Below are 25,111 nucleotides of genomic sequence, written 5' to 3' on the forward strand. Positions count from 1 at the left end.
ATGAACTTATCCATGAAACAGAAACCAGCTCACAGACATAGAGAACAGACCTGTGGTTGCCAAGAGGAGGCGGGGTGGGAGAGGGAAGGACTGAGAGTCTGGGATTAACATATGCAAACTGTTATTTATAAAATGGATAAACAACAAGGTCCTATCACATAGTAGGGAAAGATATTCAATATCCTACAATAAACCACAAAGGAAAAGAATTTTATATAATATGAATCACTTTGCTGTACAGCAGAAATTAACACATTATAAATCAACTATAATTCAGTGTTTGTTTGTGTGGATCACACACAATGTGGACTGTGTGAAGCACAACAAACTGGAAAATTCCTAAAGAGATGGGAATACCACACCATCTTATCTGCCTCCTGAGAAATCTGTATGCAGATCAAGAAGCAACAGTCAGAACCAGAAATGGAACAATGAACTAGTTCCAAATTGAGAAAGGAGTACATCAAGACTGTATATTGTCACCCTGCTTATTTAACTTATATGCAAAGTACATCATGCAAAATGCTGGGCTGGATGAAGCACAAACTGGAATCAAGATTGCCAGGAGAAATATCAATAACTTCAGATATGCATATAACACCACCCTTATGGCAGAAAGCGAAGAGGAACTGAAGAGCCTCTTGATGAAAGTGAAAGAATGAAAAAGCTGACCTAAAATTCAAAAAACTAAGATCATGGCATCCGGTTCCATCATTTCATGGCAAATAGGTAGGCAAACAATAGAAACAGTAAAAGACTTTATTTTGGGGGGCTCCAAAATCACTGCAGATAGTGACTGCAACCATGAAGCTAAAAGACACTTGCTCCTTGGAAGAAAAGCTATGACCAACCTAGACAGCATGCTAAAAAGCAGAGACATTACCTTGCCAACAAAGGTCCATCTAGTCAAAGCTATGGTTTTCCCAGTGGTCATGTATGGATGTAAGAGGCGGACTATAAAGAAAGCTGAGTGGCGAAGAATTGATGCTTTTGAACTGTGGTGCTGGAGAAGACTCTTGAGAGTCCCTTGGACTGCAAAGGGATCCAACCAGTCCATCCTAATGGAGATCAGTCTTAAATATTTATTGGAAGGACTGGTGCTGAACCTGAAGCTCCAATACTTCAGCCACCTAATGAAAAGAACTGACTCATTGGAAAAGACCCTGATGCTGGGAAAGATTGAAGGCAGGAGGAGAAGGCAACAACAGAGGATAAGATGGTTGGATGGCATCACTGACTCAGTGTACATGAGTTTGATCAAGCTCCGGGAGTTGGTGATGGACAGGGAAGCCTGGCATGCTGCAGTCCATGGGGTCGCAAAGAGACTGAGAGACTGAATTGAACTGATGCTTCAATGTGTGTATTTGTCAGTCAGTTGTGTCTGACTCTTTGCAAACCCATGGACTGTAGACTGCTAGGCTCCTCTGTCCATGTGATTTTCCAGGCAAGAGTACTGGAGTGGGTTGCCATTCCCTCCTCAGGGGATCTTCCCGATCCAGGAATCAAATTCAGTTCTCCTGCATTGCAGGCAGATTCTTTACCACTGAGCCACCAGGGAAGGCCCTATACTTCAATAAAATAAACTTAATAAGAACAAAGTGTGCACATCAGTCTATTGGAACATGTGGAGGATGCAACGCTCCCCTGTGGGCACATGGCTTCTTCTGCCTCAGAATGTTTTTAATCTCTTCTTTAATAACTCCTACTTTCCTTTTTGCTTCAGTTCAGTTCAGTTCAGTTCAGTCACTCAGTCGTGTCTGACTCTTTGTGACCGCATGAATTGTAGCACGCCAGGCCTCCCTGTCCATCACCAACTCCCATAGTTCACCCAGACTCACATCCATTGAGTCAGTGATGCCATCCAACCATCTCATCCTCTGTCGTCCCCTTCTCCTCCTGCCCCCAATCCCTCCCAGCATCACAGTCTTTCTCAATGAGTCAACTCTTCGCATGAGGTGGCCAAAGTACTGGAGTTTCAGCTTTAGCATCATTCCTTCCAAAGAAATCCCAGGGCTGATCTCCTTCAGAATGGACTGGTTGGATCTCCTTGCAGTCCAAGGGACTCTCAAGAGTCTTCTCCAACACCACAGTTCAAAGGCATCAATTCTTCCGCACTCAGCCTTCTTCACTGTCCAAATCTCACATCCATACATGACCACAGGGAAAACCATAGCCTTGACTAGACGGACCTTTGTTGGCAAAGTAATGTCTCTGCTTTTTTTTTTTTTTTTAATTTTTAAATTTTATTTTATTTTTAAACTTTACAAAATTGTATTAGTTTTGCCAAATATCGAAATGAATCCGCCACAGGTATACATGTGTTCCCCATCCTGAACCCTCCTCCCTCCTCCCTCCCCATACTATCCCTCTGGGTCGTCCCAGTGCACCAGCCCCAAGCATCCAGTATCGTGCATCGAACCTGGACTGGCAACTCGTTTCATACATGATATTATACATGTTTCAATGCCATTCTCCCAAATCTTCCCACCCTCTTCCTCTCCAACAGAGTCCATATGACTGTTCTATACATCAGTGTCTCTTTTGCTGTCTCTGCTTTTGAATATGCTATCTAGGTTGGTCATAACTTTCCTTCCAAGGAGGAAGCGACTTTTAATTTCATGGCTGCAGTCACCATCTGCAGTGATTTTGGAGCCCCCAAAAATAAAGTCTGACACTGTTTCCCCATCTATTTCCCATGATGCGATGGGACCAGATGCCATGATCTTCGTTTTCTGAATGTTGAGCTTTAAGCCAACTTTTTCACTCTCCAATTTCACTTTCATCAAGAGGCTTTTTAGTTCCTCTTCACTTTCTGCCATAAGGGTGGTGTCATCTGCATATCTGAGGTTATTGATATTTCTCCCGGCAATCTTGATTCCAACTTGTGTTTCTTCCAGTCCAGCGTTTCTCATGATGTACTCTGCATATAAGTTAAAATTACATATAAGTTACATATAAGTGACAATATACAGCCTTGACGTACTCCTTTTCCTATTTGGAACCAGCTGAGTATTACCCCTATATTAGTTTCCTATGACTGCTAAAACAAATTACCACACAAATGTATCATCCTGTAGTTCTAGAGGTCAGAAGTCAAACATGAGTCTCACGGAGCTACACTGCAGATGTCAGCAGGACCTCATTCCTTCTTGACCCTTGTAGGGGAGAGCTTGTTTTCCAGCCTTTTCCAGCTTCTAGAGGACACCTGCAGGCCTCTGTTTGACCTCTGCTTCCATCCTTTCATCTTCTCTCTCTGACTCTAATGCTACCACCTCCCTCTTAGAAGGATCCTCATGCTTACACCTGGTCCACCTGGATAATGCAGGACCATCTCTCCATGTCAAGGTCCTTAACTTAATCACCTGTGCAAAGTCACTTTGTTATGTAAGGAAACAGATTTACAAATTCCAGAAATTAAAATGTTGATATCTTGAGTAGGAATAAGAGGCAGTATTAGTCAACCCTTCACACCTCCTCTTGAAGTTCTTCTAACCTCTTGACTTAGAATTCGTTTGTTTTCCTCTGGACCCCACAATCAGATATGTTTATTGTCTTTTTTTTTTTTTTTTATCTTTTTTCACTGCAGTGTGTTTGATGTATGATATTGTGTGAGTTACAAGTGCACAGCATAGTGACTCAGAATGTTTTAAGTTTCACTACATTCATAGTTCTTATAAAATATTTGCTGTATTTCATGTGTTGTACAGTATATTCTTGCAACTTTCTTATTTTATACATAACAGCTTGTACTTGTTAACCCCTGCTCTCATTTTGTCCCTCCCCTGTTCCCTCCCCACACTGGTAACGACTAGTTTGTCTCCTATATCTGTGAATCTGTTTATTTTTTGTTATATTCACTAGTTTTTTAGACTATACATTACTAAGAATTTGTCCATTTCTTCTAGGTTGTCTGTCCATTTTATAAGCCTGTGGTTGTTCATAGTAGTCTCTAATGATCCTCTGTATTTCTGTGGTGTTGACTATAGTTTTACTTTTCCCTCTCTGATTTTATTGATCTGTGCCTTCTCTCTTTTTTTCTTGATGATCCTGGCTAAACAGTTATCAATTTTGAAAAGATTTCAAAGAACCAGCTCTTAGTTTAATCTTTTCTATTACTTTTGTTTAATCTTTTCTATTGTTTTTTAAGTCTCTAGTTCATTTATTTCTGCTCTGATCTTTATTATATCTTTCCTCCTGCCAACTTTGGGTTTTGCTTATTCTTCCTTTTCTAGCTCCTATAGGTATAAAGATAAGTTGTTTATTTGACATTTTTTAATTGTTTCCCTAGGTAAGCTTGTATTGCAATAAACTTTCCTCTTAGAAGTGTCTTTGCTGAGTTGAGTAGGTTGTTTCCATTTTCATTTGCCTCCAGGTATTTTTTTTTTCTTCTTTGATTTCTTCAGTGACACATCGGTTGTTCAGTAGCATATTGTGCAGCTTTCACACACTTATGCTTTTTTGCAGTTTTTTTTTTTTTCTTATAGTTGATTTATATGTATGTATCTTTAATATGGGGACTTTTAGAACTTTGAAATTTGGGGTTAATCTTACTACCTTTACTGTTATTTCTCTTGCTGGCAATTTCATCTGTGCAGTCAGACTGGTCTAAATCTGGGGTTGAACCCCCTGGGTTGCCTCTGTGTACAGGAGGGGGTTGCCTTGTGAGTTGAGTATGAGAGCAGATCAAGGAGCAGAATTTCTCACATGAAGCTCTGCTCTACCATCTACCAGCAAGGAGCAGCACTGATTTCTCAGTTTCCTCATCTGTAACATGAAAAAAAATTATCATATTTGCCACATGTGTTTCTTGTACTAATGAATGAACATAGGAAAATTACTTAGAACTGTGACTGGCATATAATATTCCCTCAAAACTATTAGTTATTATTCTTTCCCATTTGTGAGATTATTATAAAGATTAAACAGATGGCAGATAAACCACAGTACCATGCCTGGCACACAGTAAATTCTTCACACAGTCTAGTTTTTTATTTATCATCATCACATGTACTAAATATAATGGTTAGAAAATTCAAAGTAGTGAAGAAAATGATGTGTTTCAAACATAGGAGTCTCATGAAACAGACTGAAATGTATGCCAATCTACATAATTTCAGGCTTTCTTATTCTCAGGTTTAATCTGGTCATGAAGTTAAAAGTTATGAAGGTTAATAATGCTGTGATGGACAGATTTTTATTAGCCTCCATGATAAAATAATAATAATCACTGCAGGCTTTTAAATATTATAAAGTGTTTTTAAATATATCATCTCATGGGGCCCTTAAAGTGACTTAATGTTAACTCCAGGCAGTATCTAGCAATCTAATGGCTATTTGATTATTGAAGCTTCCTGAATTAGTATCATCTTTGTCACATAATAGCCGTTGTGTCCTTTATATCACAGGCTATTCAAGAGTTACACATTTGTTTCCAAGGAAAATTGAGCCATTCCACTCAAAAGTTTACAGTAAATAGAATAGAAACTTGTGGATTCATCTTCCTCTATCACAAATGAAGCAACAGCAAAGTGGTACAGAATCTCTCTCAGCTGTTCCAAGTTCCTCAAATCAGTTTTACTTTTGCAAAACCTGCCCTCTGACTTCCTATATCCTGTGAGCTGCCTTACGAACAACATGACCGGCAGCCACGTTTGTTGTAATTTTTTAAATATGTGGAAAAAAAGCAAGATATCGACCATGTATTACCTGAACCAAGATGCCAAATTGTCTAACTTGTTTCTCCAGGCCAGCAGTCCAACAACTGGGACAGCTCCCAGGAGCCAGTCAAGGTTGTCTGTCTGTCCATCCACTCAGGACATCTGCAGGTAAGTGTGCAGCAAATGAGCCTGTTTGGTGTTTTTAGACCAGTGTTTTGTATTCTTGTTGTATATGCTGAGACTGTGTGACTCTTGCTGCTGTCTTGTCTGTGGATAATTTATATCAGTCTGATTTTTTTTTTTTTCCTTTACTACATTTCCCTCAGTTGATCTTTGTTTGCCAACTTTGGGTCCATGCTGTCATTTTCATCTCTCTCTTTTTCTGTTTCCCATGGCTGTCCTCTCCTTTCCAATTCCCATGGCTTTCCTCTCCATCCCAATCCCTCATCCTTTGCCTGCTGCTTTGTCTAGATCTGCCATCTCACATGACATGTCAGGAGCCTCACTTGAGCACAGCACCCCTGTCACAGTGCTGAGCCCTGCTAGGCAGGAGCCTGGTAAGAAACCAGTAACACAGAAGCCTAGAAGGAGGAGGCGGGCGGCTCAGAGGTACGAGCATGCCCAAGAACAGGGGAGAGGGAGAAGAAGCGACTTTCACCCCCACGTCCCCAGGCCCCGATGCAGTGAAACCGACACAGATTCTTCAGACTCATCTTCCACCCGTGAGAGTCACTGGATTCAGGCAAAGAGAAGAGCCCAAGTGAAGTTCCGCCTGTCGCGGAGAAGAAGGAGAAATAACAAAACAAGCGCAAACCTGGGTGAGTCTTCTGCTCCTAATGAAATCAATCTAGTACACTTGGGATCCAAAGATAAAAAGCACACGAAGCTGACCAGCTGTGAGAGCTGCTCTTTAAACTTGCATGGAGCAGAAGGCACAACGTATGAAGGATGTGGTGTCTCCCTGTCAAGAGGGTCCTCTGACAGTAAAAGACCCTCAAGGAAGCAACAGGAGAGCAGAGAGGGGGACCACCACAGGGATCCTCAACTCTTACATCGGTGTGGGCAAAATGAAACAACAATCAAAAGAAGATTTTCAGGGACAGATTTCAGCACTGAAATGCTGGCAGTCAAAGGTGGCAAGTCTGCTGGTGATGCGGGGTTCCAGGAGCCTCCTTCCACGGACCATGACGGGTCTGATCATTTACACGCATGCAGGTCAGTCTCTCCAGAGAAAGATTTGATGCCCCCCAAATATACCTCCTTCCGCTGTGAGTTACATGTGTGTGTGTCCCCTGCCCTCAAAACATAACATTTATTCATATTGTTATTTGTCCGATTGGATATAAGGTGATAAAATGAGCAAAGGGATGGGCAAAATGATGCACAAATATCCATGGGTTTGAAATTTGTTCCAAAATAGTTAGCTTTCCCCTTCTCCCTTCTTTTAACTGAAAGATGATTTATCCTGGTCAAAGAATTGACAAAACGAGTCCTGTCCCCACAAGAATTGTGGAGGAAACACGAATGAGAGTGTGAGATCTTAGTGAAAATCTGGTGAACTTTTAGCACCCTGACAGTGGATATTCAAGGCTTGGGGGGATTAAGGTCAGACTTTTGTATCAGGAAAGTCTCCTCTGCAGTTGGTGGCAATTTGTTCTCCAGTTGTCTGACTCAGCAGGTAATTCAAGACTGAAAGGACACAGCAACACACCACAGACGCACCAGTGGGGCCGCTGGGACCTTCTGAGAAAGGAACCACGTTAACTCTGCTGATAACCATGTACTAAAAAATTTCAACATGCAGACAATTCATATTAATGTCTATGAGGCTGCTTGCTTGCACTTTTTACCCAACTAGATACAATTTTCAGAATAATTTAAAGTTTAAAAAAAATGATGTGACTACCCAAGCTAGTTTGCACCAATGAGACAATCTGAAACAAAACAAATATTTTGAATGTTCCTATTACCCAATCATTTAAGTTACTTGGGTTCTGTTTGGCAGCAAGTCAAGGTTTTTGTTTTTTTTTTTTTTTTTTTTTGCATAATGCTTGGTTTGGGGGCTTGCTTTTACAAAAGTTGTACTTTATAAAACGTGTGTGTGTTTTCATGTGAATCACAGGACCCATAGAAAGCTTCCTATGTTCATTCAGGGCAGGACGAGAAGGAGAGTTAATCTCTGGATATAAATAATATTATAATGGTTTGTTTCTCTGAAAATTGTATGGATCATTCAAAAAACGCTCATTTACTTATTCACTCAGGCATTTATTGATTACAGTGCATCAGGCTTTTATTGCAGGCATTTGACATCTGAGAGCTTACTGTCTGGTGGAGATGAACACAAACTATTTCACAGTTAATTGCAGTTGTGATAAGTGATGTAGGAGTGTATAACGAGGAAAGTAGATCTGTGCTGGGAGATCTGAGAAGGACTGTCTTAAGGAAGTGAGGAACTGCTTGTGGCCCAGGCATGACGGGAACTAACCGAGGAAGGAACAGGGAAGGGTGTGCAGACAGCATGCTCCTGGGGTCTGGGGAACCGAAAGCTACTGCTGCTGCTGGGGTATGGAGAGGGAGGGGGCACTGGTGGGGATGAGGTCAGAGAGGTGGGGAGGGCCATGCAAAGCACGCTAAGGGAGTTAAATGAGAAGTGACACCATTTGACCCATATACAGAAGCAAGCAAGTTTCTCGTAATCTTTTGACTATGATTTAAGTGTGGCTTCGCTACAATGTCTGGGGATGGAATAAAACACTATTTCTAGTCTAGACTAAGAACTCCTCACTAGCAAACATCTGTGGTCATTCCCCAAATCTACTTTAAATTAAAATTAAATTAAATTTAATTTAATTTAATGAAAGACAGTTAAAGAAGCTAGTTGTAGACTTAATGGTAATTGGAGAAAAAGGGAATGCTTGTAATTAGAGTTGTAGTGGCTGGTTCTCCAAAGTTAAAAGCACTGCTCTGGAGAAAAAGAATATTTAACATAGACTCCTATTAATAAAGTGATATCAATGGGCCTATAGTTATTTCTTGCTGTGGGTTATTGTCAAAATATACCCACTAAGCAAATCCTATGGGCCATATATTATACTGGGAGCTGAGGATAAAAAGTGACAGAAAGACTTGATTCTTCACTTAAGTGGCCTATTAACTAGTGACAGAAGTTGAATGTACACTTGAAAAGATAAAAGTTCAAGATTTTAGAAGAGAAATACTGCAGGAATTTGAAAAAATGGAAATTGCTAGAAGCTGCCACAACCTGGGAGCCCCTTAAGAGCTGGGGTTGGAACTAAGGAAACGAGAAGCTAGCCTGGTAGAGAGGCCTGGTGGGCATCTGGGCCCTTGGGGCAGGGTGAGCAGGACCCCCTCAGGTGGGCAGGATCCCCCTGCCAGGTCATCAGGAACAACTGAATGCTTGGCATTGGTAAGGGCAGACCCTACAGGAGTCAAGGATGACTCCAGATCTTGGACCTTGGGAGGCAGTAAAAGCTGGTGCTACTGACAGAAATAGAAGGGTCAGAGGCCAGCTAAATTGGGAAAGACAATGAGTTCAATTATAGGCAGGCTGTTTTTAGTAGCCCTGGATCAGCTATTGAGCAGACAACATGAGTCACATCACTGAAATGTGGGAGGGAAGTCCAGGCTCAGTCTGAGTGTTTTTTCAAGCATTAGTGAACTATACACAGACTAACATTAAATAGCTACATATTTCCATTGGTCATTCACATGATGTCTGAGCACAGGACAATCACACCAAGATATTAGCAGTGAAAATCTTCTCAAAGCCAGAGAGGATCTGGGTACCATTCTCAGGGGAGGTGACTGAGATGCTTGGAAACTGAATGACATCTCTAAAGGCCGTAGATGGACCAGCTTGAGCACCAGGGTCCCTGTGTAAGACAGGAATATGAACTTGCACTCCTGCCGCTTCAGACATGAACAAGCAGGACCGGTCTCAGTCAGAACCACAAAGCAGAAGCAGCTTCTAAGCCCCTTCTTCCTTGTTTCTTCCTGGTATTTAGTCCCACAAGGATACTCTACCCACTACCCACTCCACCCACTCTCATCAAAGCCTCATGCAGAGAAAGTGTCGCTGTTAGTACTCTACAACTTAAAGGAAATTTAAATCATCATGCCATCATGCCCACACTTGTAGAATGGGAAAGATTCTGCCTTTTTTTACATAGAAAATGTACATTAAAAAATTATGTTAGCTTATGCTTGAAACTTTTCAATAGCTTCTTAGTTACCGTCTGTGGTGAGTTCAGAATCTTTAATAGAATTTACAAGGGTGTGAATGATCTGTCAGACCAGCCTCCTCAGCTTCAACAGCATTGTTAAAAATGACCTACTCATGCTGGTCGGTCTTCAGGTCTCTGAAAGAGCCACACTCTCACCTGTCAGGAATGCCTTCATATTATCTGATCTTCACTTCACCAGATTAATTCTAATCATTTCTTCTTAATTTAGATGTCATTCCTTTGGGGAAAACTTTGTGATTCCCTAACCAACACTCAGGACCCCTTCACTTCCATATCATCTTTTAAAACTTTTATTGCAATATTGTTAATTTATTATATTGTATTAGTTTCAGGTGTACAGAATAGTAATTCAGTCAGCATATCCTAATTTTTTTAATGTATTTATTTTTATTGGAGGATAATTTCTTTACAGAAGTTTGCTGTTTTCTGTCAAACCTCAACATGAATCAGCCATAGGTATACATGTATCCCCTCCCTTTTCAACCACACTCTCATCTCCCTCCCCATCCCACCACTCTAGGTTGATACAGAGCCCCTGATTGAGTTCCCTGAGCCATAGAGTAAATTCCTATTGGCTATCTATTTTACATATGGTAATATTAAGTTTCCATGTTACTCTTTCCATACACTTCACCCTCTCCTCCCCCTCCCCATGTCCATAAGTCTATTCTCTATGTCTGTTTCTCCATTGCTGCCCTGTAAATAAATTCTTCAGTACCATTTTTCTAGATTCTGTATATATGCATTAGTATATGATATTTATCTTTCTCTTTCTGACTTACTTCACTCTGTATAATAGGGTCTAAGTTCATCCACCTCATTAGAAGTGCCTCAAAGTTGTTCCTTTTATGGCTGAGTAATATTGTGTATATATACCACAACTTCTTTATCCATTCATCTGTTCATGGACATGTAGGTTGTTTCCATATTCTTCCTATTGTAAATAGTGCTGCAGTGAACTGTGGGATCCATGTGTCTTTTTCAATTTTGGTTTCCTCAGGGCATATGCCTAGGAGTGGGATGATGGGTCATTTGGTGGTTTTATTCCTAGTTTTTTAAGGAATCTCCGTACTGTCTTCCATAGTGGCTGTAAATGTATATTTAAATTCCCATCAACTGCAAGAGTGTTCCCTTTTCTCCACACCCTCTCCAGCATGATATCTCATTGTAGTTTTGATTTGCATTTCTCTAATAATGAGCAATGTTGAGCAGCTTTTCATGTGTTTGTTAGCCATCTGTATGTCTTCTTTGGGGAAATGTCTGTTTAGGTCTTCTTCCCACTTTTTGATTGGGTTGTTTTTCTGGTATTCAGTTGTATGATCTGCTTGTAAATTTTGAAAATTAATCCTTTGTCAGTTGTTTCATTTGCTATTATTTTTTTTCCCATTCTGAGGGTTGTCTTTCACCTTGCTTATAGTTTCCTTTGCTGTGAGAAAGCTTTTAACTTTAATCAGGTCCCACTTGTTTACTTTTGTTTTTATTTCTGTTACTCTAGGAGATGGGTCATAGAGGATCTTACTTTGATTTATGTCATCAAGTGTTCTGCCTTTGTTTTCCTCTAAGAGTTTTATAGTTTCTGGTCTTACATTTAGGTCTTTGATCCATTTTGAGTTTATCTTTGTGTATGGCATTAGGAAGTGTTCTAATTTCATTCTTTTACATGGAGCTGTCCAGTTTTCCCAGCACCATTTACTGAAGAGGCTATCTTTGTCCCATTGTATATTCTTGCCTCCTTTGTCAAAAATAAAGTACCCATAGGTGTATGGGTTTATTTCTGGGCTTTCTATCTTGTTCTATTGGTCTATATTTATGTTTTTGTTCCAGTACCATACTGTCTTGATGACTGTAGTTTCGTAGTATAATCTGAAGTCAGGGAAGGTTGATTCCTGAAGTTCCATTCTTCTTTCTCAAGACTGCTTGGCTATTCAGGGTCTTTTGTGTTACCATATGAATTGCGAAAATTTTTGTTCTAGTTCTGTGAAAAATGTCATTGGTAATTTGATAGGGATCGCGTTGAATCTGTAGATTGTGTTTGGTAGTATAGTCATCTTCACAATACTGATTCTTCCTACCCAGGAACATGCAATGTCTCTCAATCTGTTTATGTCATCTTTGATTTCTTTCACTACTGTCTTATAATTTTCTGTGTACAGTTCTTTTGTCTCCTTAGGTAAGTTTATTCCTAGATATTTAATTCTTTTTGTTGCAGTGGTGAATGGGATTGATTCCTTAATTTCTCTTTCTGATTTTTCATTGTTAGTGTATAGAAATGAAAGTGATATCTGTGTACTGATTTTATATCCTGCAACTTTTCTAAATTCACTTATTAGTTCTAATAATTTTCTGATACTATCTTTAGGGTTTCCTATGTAGAGTATCATGTCATCTGCAAACAGTGAGAGCTTTACTTCTTTTTTTCCAATCTGGATTCCTTTATTTCTTTTTCCTCTCTGATTTTTGTGTTTGGATATCCAGAAGTATGTTGAATAATAGTGGTGAAAGTGGACACCCTTGTCTTGTTCCTGATCTTAGGGGGAGTGCTTTCAGTTTTTCACCATTGAGAATAATGTTTGCTGTAGGCTTATCATATATGGCCTTTACTATGTTGAAGTTGGTTCCTTCTATGCCCATTTTTTGAGGAGTTTTAATCATAGATGGATGCTGAGCTTTGCCAAAGGCTTTTTCACCATCTGTTGGGATTTTTGTACGGTGTTTATCTTTTAATTTGTTAATACAGTATATCACATTGATTGATTTGATTATTGAAGAATCCTTGTATCCCTGGAATAAACCCAACTTGACCATGGTGTATGAGCTTTTTGATGTATTGATGAATTCTATTGGCTAAAATTTTGTTGAGGATTTTCACATCTATGTTCATCAGTGATATTGGCCTGTAGTTTTCTTTTTGTGTGTTATCTTTGATTTTGGTATCAGGGTGATGGATGCCTCATAGAATGAGTTTGGAAGTGTTCCTTCCTCTGCAATTTTTTTAAAGAGTTTTAGAAGGATAGACATTAGCTCTTCTCTAAATGTTTGATAGAATTCTCCTGTGAAGCCATCTGGTCCTGGGATTTTGTTTTTTGGGAGATTTTTTATCACAACTTCAATTTAAGTGATTTTATTTGGTTTGTTCATAATTTCTATTTCTTCCTGGTTCAGTCTTGGAAGATTGAACTTTTCTAAGAATCTGTCCATTTCTTCCAGGTTATCCATTTTATTGCCATATAGTTGTTCATAATAGTCTTATAATCCTTTGTATTTCTACATTGTCTATTGTATCCTCTCCTTTTTCATTTCTAATTTTGTTGATTTGATTCTTCTCTCTTTTTTTCTTGATGAGTCTTGCCAAAGGTTTGTCAATTTTGTTTATCTTCTCAAATAACCAGCTTTTAGTTTTACTAATCTCTACTATTGTTTCTTTCATTTATTTTTCCCTTATTTCTGCATGGATCTTTATGATTTCTTTCCTTCTGATAATTTAGGGGGCTTTTTTTCTTATTTTTCCAATTGTTTTAGGTGTAAAGTTAGATTTTCTATTCGACATTTTTCTTGTTCCTTGAGGTAGGATTGTATTGCTATAAACTTCCTTCTTAGAACTTCTTTTGCTGTATCCCATAGGTTTTGAGTTGTCATGTTTTCATTGTCATTTTTTTCTAGAAAATTTTTTAATTTCCCTTTTGATTTCTTCAGTAACCTGTTGGTTATTTAAAAATGTATTATTTAATCTCCATGTGTTTGTGTTTCTTACAGTTTTTCTTCTTGTAACTGTTATCTAGTCTCATAGCGTTGTAGTCAGAGAAGATGCTTGATATGATTTCAATTTTCTTTAATTTACTGAGGTTTGATTTGTGACCCTAGATTTGATCTATCCTGGAGAATCTTCCATGTGCACTTGGGAAGAAGGTGTATTCTGCATTTAGATGGAATGTCCTGAAGATATCAATGAGACCCATCTTATCTAATGTATCATTTAAAACTTGTGTTTCCTTATTAATTTTCTGTTTTGATGATCTGCCCATTGGTGTAAGTGGGGTGTTAAAGTCTCCTATTATTATTGTACTACCATCAATTTCTCCTTTTATGTCTGTTAGTGTTTGTCTTATGTATTGAGGTGCTTCTTTGTTGGGTGCATTGTTATGTCTTCCTCTTGGACTGATCCCTTGTTTATTATGTAGTATCCTTCCTTATCTCTTGTAATCTTCATTTTAAGATCTATTTTGTCTAATATGAGAATTGTTACTCCAGCTTTCTTTTACTTCCCATTTGCATGGAATATATTTTTCCATCCTCTCACTTTCAGTCTGTATGTGTCTTTAGGTCTGAAGTGGGTTTCTTGTAGACAGCATATATATATATGTATATATATGTATGTGTGTGTATGTATGTGTGTGTGTGTGTATATATATATATATATATATATATATATATCTTGTTTTTGTATCCATTCAGCCAGTCTGTGTCTTTTGGTTGGAACATTTAATCCATTTACATTTAAAGTAAATATTGATATTCATGTTCCTATTGCAATTTTTTTTTAATTGTTTGGAGTTGATTTTGTAGATCTTTTTCTTCTCTTGTGTTTCTTCACTATATAAGTCCCTTTAACATTTATTGCAAAGCTTGTTTGGTGGTACTGAATTCTCTTTAACTTTTGCTTGTCTGAAAAGCTTTTTATTTCTCCATCATTTTTGAATGAGATTCTTGCTGGGCACAATAATCTTGGTTGTAGATTTTTCTCTTTCAATACTTAAATATATCCTGCCATTCCCTTCTGGCCTGCAGAATTTCTGCTGAAAGATCAGCTGTTAAACGTATGGGGCTTCCCTTCTATGTTACTTGTTGCTTTTCCTTTGCTGCTTTTAATATTCTTTCTTTGTGTTTAGTCTTTGTTAGTTTGATTAGTATGTGTCTTGCTGTGTTTCTCCTTGGGTTTATCCTATATGGGACTGTGCCTCTTGGACTTGATTGACTATTTCCTTTTCCATGTTGGGGAAATTTTCAACTATAGTCTCTTCAAAATTTTTCTCATAACCTTTCTTTTTCTCTTCTTCTTCTGGGACCCCTATAATTTGAATGTTGGTGCATTTGATATTGTCCCAGAGGTCTCTGAGGTGATCATCAATTCTTTTCATTCTTTTTACTTTATTCTGCTCTTCAGAAGTTATTTCCACCATTCTATCTTCCAGCTCCCTGATTTGTTCTTCTGCTTCAGACACTCTGCTATTGATTCCTTCCAGAGTATTTTTAATTTCAGTAATTGTGTTATTTGTCTCTGTATGTTTATTCTTTAATTCTTATAGGTGTTTGTTAATTGATTCTTGCTTTTTCTCCATTTTTTTCAAGTTTTTAATCTTTAGTATCATTATTCTGAATTCTTTTTCAGGTAGTTTGCCTATTTCCTCTTCATTTATTTGGACTTCTGTGTTTCTAATTTGTTCCTTCATTTGTGTAGTATTTCTCTGCCTTTTCATTATTTTTTTTTAACTTATTGTGTTTGAGGTCTCCTTTTCCCAGGCTTCAGGGTTAAATGTTTTCTTCCTTTTGGTTTCTGCCCTCCTAAGGTTGGTCCAGTGGTTTGTGTAAGTTTCATATAGGGTGAGATTTGTCCTGAGTTTTTTTGTTTGTTTGTTTTTCCTCTGATGGGCAAGGCTGACTGAGGTGGTAATCTTGTCTGCTGATGACTGGGTTTGTATTTTTGTTTTGTTGTTTAGATGAGATGTCCTGCACAGGGTTCTACTGGTGGTTGGGTGATATCGAGTCTTGTATTCCAGTGGTTTCCTTTGTGTGAGTTCTCACTATTTGATACTCCCTAGGGTTAGTTCTCCGAAGAAGGCAATGGCATCCCACTCCAGTACTCTTGCCTGGAAAATCCCGTGGATGGAGGAACCTGGTGGGCTACAGTCCATGGGGTCACTAAGAGTCAGACACGACTGAGCAACTTCACTTGCACTTTTCACTTTAATGCATTGGAGAAGGAAATGGCAACCCACTCCAGTGTTCTCGCCTGGAGAATCCCAGGGATGGGGGAGCCTAGTGGACTGCCATCTATAGGGTCACACAGAGTCGAACACGACTGAAGCGACTTAGCAGCAGCAGCAGCAGCAGGGTTAGTTCTCTGGTAGCCTAAGGTCTTGGAGTCTGTTCCTATTATAAAGATTCAAGACTTGATCTCTGGTCAGGAATGAAGATTCCACAAATGGTTTGTTATGGCATCAAGTGAGATTAAAACAAATACCCAAAAATGAGAAACCAAAGGGGAACCCCAGGCAAATGGCAGTTACAAAATCAGGCAAATAATAATTAAAACAATGGAATATACACATATACATAAACACCCATAAGCAAAGTCAAAACAGTCCAACAAAAATACAGTACAGTCGATTGACCCAGTGAACAAAGGAAATCAAAAATTATGTTTACCAGTTAAGAATAAAACTAACTAAAGCACAAACTGGAAAACAAAACTAAAGCAAGGTGCCAAATGGGGAATAAAACGATGAAAACAAGACTAACAAATATGTTGAAAGGAAAGGAAAGAAAGAAAAGAAAGCAAGAACAGATATGCAAAGTTAAATAGAGGTAGATGAAGAAGATTCATATACATTAGAGATCAACTTCAAGGGGGAAAGAGCAGTGGAAAAGGTGACCAAAGGAATAAATGTATAAAAAATATAATAGGTTTAAAAAATTAAAAATTAAAATTGTAAAAAAGAGAAAAGAAAAAAAAAAGGAAGAAGAAAGAAAGGAGAAAAAAAAATAAAAGGAAAACTCCACACAACTGCAAAAGCCCAATTAGAGGCAGAGGTTTATAACAATAAAAAGTATGATGAATATACACACACACACACACACACATATACACACACCTATAAGCAAAATCAAAACAGTCCAGCAAAAATAAAGTACAATAGATTGACCTGACAAACAAAGGAAACCAAAAATTATATCTACCAGTTAAGAACAATACTAACTAAAGCACAAACTGGAAAACAAAACTAAAGCAAGGTGCCAATTGGGGAATAAAGCAATGAAAATAAAACTAATAAATATGTTGAGAGGAAAGGAAAGAAAGAAAGAATAGGTATGCAAAGTTGAATAGAAGTAGATAAAGACGATTTATACACATTGAAGATTAGCTGCAAGGGGAACAGAATAGTAGGAAAAGCAAACAAAGGAATAAATGTAGAAAAATAATAATAGGTATAAAAAATTAAATTTAAAAAAAAAAAAAGAGAGAGAAGGAAAACTCCACAGAACTGCAAAAGCCCAACATAGAGGCAGAGGTTTATGACAACAAAAAATGTGACTTAGTGGAAAAAAAGCTCAAAAATTTAATTAGATTTCATAATGCCAATAAAATAGACAACTACAACAGAGGGGGAAAAACAAACAAACAAATCCAAAAAAGCCTATAGGACAAGTGAAAACATAAGAATGATAAGTGTTTTTCCTGAGTCACTGCTGTCAGAGTCCTTTACCTCTCTGGGAATCGCAGTCCACTTCACCTCCCTACGATGCCCTCCAACACTGTGCTGATCTCGACCTGCTGTGGGGGCAGCTCAGAATCTAATCTGGTCCTACTCCTGTGTGTTCTTGCCTCCAGTGTCCACAGCTATCAGAACTAGTGTGTTTTCCTTTGTGGGAGCTCTCAAAGTCCTTTAATATATTCCGTAGACACAGAGTCTGCCTAGTTGATTGTGGAAATTTAATCTGCATCTTGTACAGCTGGTAGGAAGGTTTTGGGTCTTCTTCCTTAGCCACACTGCCCCTGAGTTTCAATTATGGTTTTATTTCCACCTCTGGATGGGGGTCATCCACTGGGGTTTGCTCCTGAGGCTGCCTTGGAGGATTTGGGTTTGCCCCTGTGAGGCCCAGGTGTGGAGGTGGTTCAGCTGCTTGGGTCGCAGTGGTTCTGGCAGCACCAGGTGCTCAGGGGAGTTGGTGGCTAGGGCAGCAGGAAATACAATGCTCTAGAAGGGTATAGCAACCAGTATTGGCCAATATGCTCCAGTATTCTTGCCTAGAGAACCACTCTTACAGAGAAGCCTGGCAGGCCACAGTCTACAGAGCCACAAAGAGTTGGACACGAACAAAGTGACCCTGCATGTATAGACACAAGATTTTTTTTTTGCCTGTGGCAGCTCTGCCCCAGTGAGAGTTGAGTGTGAAGGTGGTGAAACTGCTTGGCTTGTGGAGGACCTGGTTGCACAAAGTGTGCAGGACATGGACATAACTCCTGTGCCCCAGTTATGGCCCTATCTGAGACTTTTTTCAAGACTCTTGTAGCTGGAAATGAGAAGGCCTCTTTCACCAGTCTTTCTCTGTATCTCTGCCCCTTCAGGCACTTAGAGGGATCCCTTGCCTGGGGTCCTTCTCTGTTGTTGGTGCATCAAGCACATAGAGGGGGCCCCCTGGCTGGGTTCCTACTCTGTAGATCAGCATGTCAGGCACTTAAAGAGACACCCTGAGTGGTGTCCTACTCTGTAGTTCGTGTGCATCTTCTCTTAAAGGAGCACCCTGGGTGGGGTCCTACTCTGTAATTCAGTGCATCAGGTGTTTGATGGGCCAGCCTCTCTATTGTTCAGCTGCCAATGCTGGCTTGTGGGGAGAGAGAGGCTATGGTGATGGCTCCACCCCCTATGCATGACTCAGTAGTTTTGCCTTGCTTCCATGGCTGCCTGGCTTTCCTCCACAGACATTTTCCACCCCAGTCTCCTCCCTCACATCCCCTTGATTTGTCTCTCTGCAGTTAACAGCAGCCCTCACCCTGGGATTGCTCCACAATCCCTAAATTCCAGCCCCTAACTGCTGCGCCTTCCCAGGGAACCTGCATCCCTGTCTGGGGTATGTATGGCTGCAGCAAGAATTGTCTGATTTTCATTCCATTTAGGCTGCCACAGATCAACTGTTTCACTCCCAGCCTTAAATGTTTCTCCTCTGACTCAGACAGTTGCCCCAATGTGGGGATTGGGCCTCTGCTTCAGTTGCCCCACCCACTGAGGGCAGGTCCAGTCCTACTAACCCTCCTGTTTTTCCTTCCGAGTTCCTTTGTCCTACCAAGTTTTGCATGCTCCTATATATTCTTTTCCACTGGTCAGGTCCTCCCGTCCACTCTCAGCTGATGTTCTGCAAACACTTCTGTGTCTGAAGGTGTGTTCCTGATGTATCTATGGAGAGAGATGGACTCCATGTCCACCTGCTCCTCCACCATCTTGTTCTCCCCGACCATAGCCTAATTTTTAATAATCTATGTGTTTTCATAGTTGATGATATCAGGTTTGTTTTCTGCAGTGTCCAAAGAGCTTGGCAGATAGCACATATTCAATATACAGTTTTTGATTGAACAGCTTCAGGGAAATAAATTTTTCAAAGGGAGTCCTTCTTCCTGTGTGAAATCATAGTAGTCAGTAGTGGGTTGCCTCACCTGTGGCAGAGCCCCAAATAGAGCATACTCTTCACCAGCTGTTAGTGGATATCAGTGTCAACCATGGGGCCTAGTCAAAGGCAGACCCTGCCCCCACCCCCAGGGTCTCTGATGCCTTCCTCTGGGGTTGGGCCATGACTGCACTTCTAATACATTCCCAAGTGATACTGTTGCTGCTCATCTAGGGACCATAATTCAAGAACCTCTGTTCGACGCTACAAATTCTCCCTGGTAAAGACAGAGTGTGGGAAGCATAATCAGAGTTTTCTGTCATCCTCTGCTGAGCACTGACACAAAGCACAAAATCAGGTCACCTTCCTGATTTCACACTGTCATCCCAGTGTGGGGTGGGTCATCAAACTGAAACCGTAGGCTAACAAAGTCCCAGCTTTACCAGGAACTCAGCTGTCATCGTTTGACTCTTATTTCCCTTCAAATCCACTTCCTCATCCTAACTGCCCTTCTTGCCAAAATTTTCCTGTTTTTGACAATATTTCCTTCTCATTGAGTATATCTGGTCCCAACCAAGTCCTGTCACTTCTTCTGGATGCTGCTTTGATCTGGGTCCTCTTCCCCATTACCACCCTACCCTTATGACTCTCTTCTACCTGTCTATTCTCCCTCTTCATCCACACTTTACCCCGTTTTGGTCTGGACTCATCTACCAGGTTAAAATTGGCCAAAACTAGTTAAAATGAACTTGATGTACTAGCCACAGAAATTGAAAATTCAGGTATACAGATGTCTCAGGAACTTCAGAGAGTCAGGCAATGTGGTTCCCTTGCTTCCATGCCTTCTCTCTGTGGTTCTTATTTTCTCTGACTGCAGTCAAGCTTCCTCCATACAGCAGAGAGAATAAGCATTTTGGACAGAAACAGTGGCAGCCTTACATTTTACAGTGGCTTCACAGGAAAGGGAAATGTTCTCTTCAAGCAGTTTCATGAAATCCCAGAGAAGGAATAGAATTAGCCTTTCTTAGGTCACGTTTGTAGGCTAATCACTGTTAGCAGGTCACTATGCTTGGACTATGTCCTTGAGTGAGAAGGTTGGATTTTAAAATGTAGCTGCTGGCAACCCCTTCAGAAACTTATGAGTTGGGGAATGAATATTCTAACACCAGAAAGAATAGCACCAGTACCAGAAGAAGTGGGAAAAGAACTATGAGCAGGAAAAAGCAAAGAAACAAACAGTAGAAGGTCCCACTGTATAGCACAGGGAACTATATTCAAATGATAAACCATATTGGAAAGAATATAAAAAAGAATATGTGTGTGTGTGTGTGTGTGTGTGTGTGTGTGTGTGTGTGTGCTTAATTGCTCAGTCATGTCTGACTCTTTGTGACCCCATGAACTGAAGTCCGCCAGTGAAATGTTGTTGTTGAATCACTCAGAGACGCCGGGATTCTTGGCCCCCGAAGGAGAAGAATTCAATCCGGGGCCAGAGACAAGGCTTGATCACTCAGAGCTTTTGTGTAATAAAGTTTTATTAAAGTATAAAGGAGATAGAGAAAGCTTCTGACATAGGCATCAGAAAGGGGCAGAAAGAGTACCCCCCTGCTAGTCTTCAGCTGGATTTTATATAGTCACTAGCAGTCTGTTAATGAAAGAAAGGAATGTCTTAAAACTCAGAATGGCAACAGGCCCTTCACCCATAAGATCATTTTGGGATAATCTTGGCACCAAATGGTTCATCCTGGGCCATAAAATGATTAACTTGAATCTTGAAGAAGGGCAGATCACCATACAAATAATTTCATTTACATAGATTAGGGGAACAATATCTGAGTATAACATACTGGTTTGTCAAGTAGGTTCTGAGCCAAGAGGTGGAACCGACTTGAAGACAGAGTTTGGGGGGAAAGGCATAGTACATTAGCATAGCTTAAGACAAACATTTCCATAAGAAAAAGGCATTGGTTATCTCTAGGTTTGAGAATAGTTAACTTCAGGTGAAACCAGATGTCATTATGGTAACACAGCATTTTAAGAGAAACCTCCTTTTAAATTTGTATAGAGAAGGAAAAAATATTTTGTTTCCCCCTGCTGCTTAAGAAAGATAAAAATGTCTGACACTTGCAGGCTATTTCCTCTGTTTGGAGACCCCTGGCCTTCCTGCCTGTTACCCTCTCATTCCCCCCTTTTCTTTTAGGAGAATTATGTTGCCTAGGGGAAAGAGGCGTCATTCTCATTCCATAACTGCTTCCGAGCTGACAAGGGGCGTTGTCCCTAAATTGGTGAGGCAACATATTCTCCTAATCCTCATATTAAGGATATCTGATCCAGGGGCCCCAAATAGTAGTTGGAGGCAGCTGCAGCAGTAGCAGGAGTTTGAGCAACCATTTGTTACTTAAAAGCTTTCATGTGGCTAGAAACAAATCCAGTTATACAGTTACAGATGTAAGGCAATATAGTCATTAAAACAAGTTAAAATCAAAATTAAAAGTCACGTTATGTCCATAGTTAAAGTGCAACATGTTGCACCAGTCCATTTTATGGTTGGTAGATGTCATCAGATAAAGAAGAGGCATCGTATGTGATTGTTGTAGAAGGTATTCACAGACTTGGAGAAAGTCTTTTCCTTGAAGTAGATATGTCCACCATGGGAAGCCTTTTACTGATGAAGAGGGGAGTGCTCCACCAACCCAGCAGTTAGACCGATTGTGGAATGCAGCGTAGAAGTGAGCCCAGGACAGGAAGGCATTGTCTTGAGGATCATATGGCAGACTCAGGATATTTGGAGTCAGCAGAAGTAAGCTCACATAGGTTATCAGGCCCATCTGAAAAGTACAAAGTCAGAGCGTAGAAAGTAAAGACATAAAAAGATGTCACAGTTTTGGTCAGGGTGCCACCTCTTAACTCAAGTGTGATGTACCCACAAATCATTTTCTGGCACTTTGACAGCTGTGGGAGAAGAATAACCTGGTAAGGGCCTTCCCAGAGGGGCTCAAGGGATGGGCCCCCAGATTCCAATGTTTTTATGAGGACCTCAGTTCCTGGCTCAAATAGAGGTTTGCTTGACTCAGAGGCGGGGTCAGGAGTCATCTCCCGGAGTTCTGTTAATGCCTGTTGAAAGCTGAGAGCTGAGTTACATAACTAGTTAATTCCAAGGTTTCAGGGTCTATAAAAATGTCTGTGCATAAGAAAGGCCTTCCATAAATACATTCAAAGGGGGACAGTCCCTCCTTTTTGGGGGCAGTTCGAGCCCTCATTAAAGCTATGGGTAGGACTTTAATCCAATTGTCCTGCGTCTCTTGAGTTAATTTGCACAAATGTCTTTTGATAATGTCATTAGCTTTTTCAACCTTTCCTGAGGATTGGGGTCTCCAGGAACAGTGTAAGTGATATTCTATTCCTAGAGCTTTAGATACCCACTGAGTTACAGCAGCTCTAAAGGCAGAGCCATTGTCACTCTGAAGCCTCCATGGCAGCCCAAACCTGGGGATAATTTCATGGATTAAAATCTTTATAACCTCCTTAGCCTGTTCACTATGACAGGGAAAAGCCTCAATCTATCCAGTAAAAGTATCTACCCAAACTTGTAAGCAAGAATATCCATTAGCTTTTGGCATATGAGTAAAATCAATTTCCCAGTCATCTCTAGGATACTTCCCACTTCGTTGTAATCCAGATTTTGTTAGCTTTTCAGTCTTTGGGCTATTTTTCTGACAAACCTCACACCTTTTAATAATATTTTTTAAAGTTTTTATTACATTTTTACCTTCAAACAAACGAGAAGCCATTTGGTAAGTACTCTTTGCACCCAAATGAAAACTCTGATATAAACCCTTAAAAATTTTCCACTGAGCATTTTCAGGAATTATTAATCGTCCATCCTCGGACTGTAACCATTTTTTATCAGTAATTTTTGCTCCTCTTTTCTCATATCTTTCTAATTCTTCCTCAATATATTGTGGTTTTTTCCTGTTCCACAGGACCTGTTCAGATCAAAAGCATCTGCAGGAATGGGTTTAGTAAAGTGCCACTTTTCCGGCTTGAAAGTCAGCCAACTGATGATTACCTTTGGCTACTTTACTCCCATCCCTGCTGTGCCCTTTGCAATGCATAACAGCTACTTCTTTAGGACAAAATATAGCAGTTAAAAGTCTCTCGATCTCTCTGAAATGCTTAATAGGTTCTCCTGTTGCTGTTTTAAACTGTCTTTCTTTCCATATTGCAGCATGAGCATGTAAAATCAAATAAGCATACTTAGAATCCGTGTAGATATTTACCCGCCGCCCTTTGCTTAACTCTAGAGCTCGGGTCAGGGCCACAAGCTCCGCTAACTGAGCACTGGTTCCCTGGGGGAGAGATTTTGCTTCCAAAACCTGTTCAGCAGTCACCATGGCATAACCTGCTTTACGCTTTCCATCCTAAACAAAAGAACTTCCATCTGTAAATATTTCCATGTCAGGATTGTCTAGTGGGGTATCCATTAGATCTTCTCGAGTTGTATAGTTTAAAGTTAGGAATTGGGAACAATCATGATCAGGTGTTTCATTTTCCTTCTCAGGAAGGAAAGTGACAGGGTTTAAATTTCCACGAACTTTAAGCTTAGTTACGGGTCCTTCTAACATCAATGACTGATATTTAGGAAGCTTACTATCTGTTATCCAAATATTAACCTTAGAATTTAAGATTCCACTCACATCATGGCAAGTCAGTACAGTAAGGTTTTGTCCATTAATTATTTTTAAAGCTTCAGGTCCTAATAATTACAGCTAATAACAGCTGCCCCAATTACTCTTAGGCAGTGCGGCCACCCACGTGAAATTACATCTAATTCTCTGCTTAGATAAGCAATAGGTTGCTGGTGAGGCCCTCGGGGTTGTGTCAAAACTCCCAAGGCCATACCTTTTCTTTCAGTGACAAACAAATTAAATTCTGACCCTGTGGGCAAGCTCAGAGAAGGAGTTTGCAGGAGAGCAGTCTGAAGAAACTTAAAAGCCTTTTGAGTTTCTGGAGCCCAAACCAGTTTGTCAGTTTGGGCCTGCTGAGTTTCAGCTATAAGTTTATATAAAGGCCGGGCAAGTTCCCCATAACCCGGAATCCAAATGGGACAGTAACCTGTGATTCCCAAAAATCCTCTCAATTGTCTTAAAGTCATAGGTAGGGGGTGATTTAGTATAGGTTTAATTCTCTCAGGGCCTATGGCCCTAGTCCCTTCTGATATGATTAGGCCTAGATATCTAACCGATTGTTGACAAAGCTGAGCCTTTTCTCTTGATGCCTTGTAACCACAGCCTGCCAGAAAGTTTAAGAAATCTTCTGAGGCTCACGAACAAGCTTCCTTTGTCTCAGCACAGAGCAAAATATCATCTACATATTGTAACACCACCACTTCAGAGCTATTAAAGTTTTGTAGATCCCGTGACAAACTTTGTCCAAATAAGTGAGGACTGTCACGAAATCCCTGGGGCAAAACTGTCCAGGTTAACTGAGAAGCTGGCTGCGTAGGGTCTTCAAAGGCAAATAGAAATTGACTTTCTTCCCCCAAAGGCATTGAATAGAAGGCATCTTTCAAATCAACTACTGAGAAATATTTGGCTCGTTCAGGAATTTCAGACAGTAGAGTGTAAGGATTAGGCACCACGGGGTGTAAAGGAACTACAGCCTCATTTATTATACATAAATCTTGAACTAGTCTCCATTTATCATTTGATTTCTTTATACCCAAAATAGGAGTGTTGCAATAACTCTAACAGGGAATTAATAGTCCCTGCTCCTTTAAATTTTCGATGATGGGTTTTAACCCTTCCTTAA

At 40.0% G+C, this 25,111-nt stretch overlaps 1 protein-coding gene across 3 annotated transcripts in view; it reads left to right on the top strand.

The window, feature by feature from the left end:
* Positions 1-5,518: 5,518 nt before the first annotated feature.
* The window catches only part of MARCHF1 (membrane associated ring-CH-type finger 1), a 134,080-nt gene continuing 114,487 nt past the window's right edge, over positions 5,519-25,111 (top strand). For 2 of the 3 annotated variants that reach the window (XM_061419254.1, XM_061419255.1), the window contains exon 1: positions 5,838-6,872. In XM_061419254.1, coding sequence (XP_061275238.1) covers positions 6,049-6,872 — 824 coding nt within the window. In that variant the 5' untranslated portion in view covers positions 5,838-6,048. The other variant, XM_061419256.1, reaches the window with a different exon arrangement.

This window comes from Bos javanicus, chromosome 6 (assembly GCF_032452875.1).
Source record: "Bos javanicus breed banteng chromosome 6, ARS-OSU_banteng_1.0, whole genome shotgun sequence".
Lineage (NCBI taxonomy): Eukaryota > Metazoa > Chordata > Mammalia > Artiodactyla > Bovidae > Bos > Bos javanicus.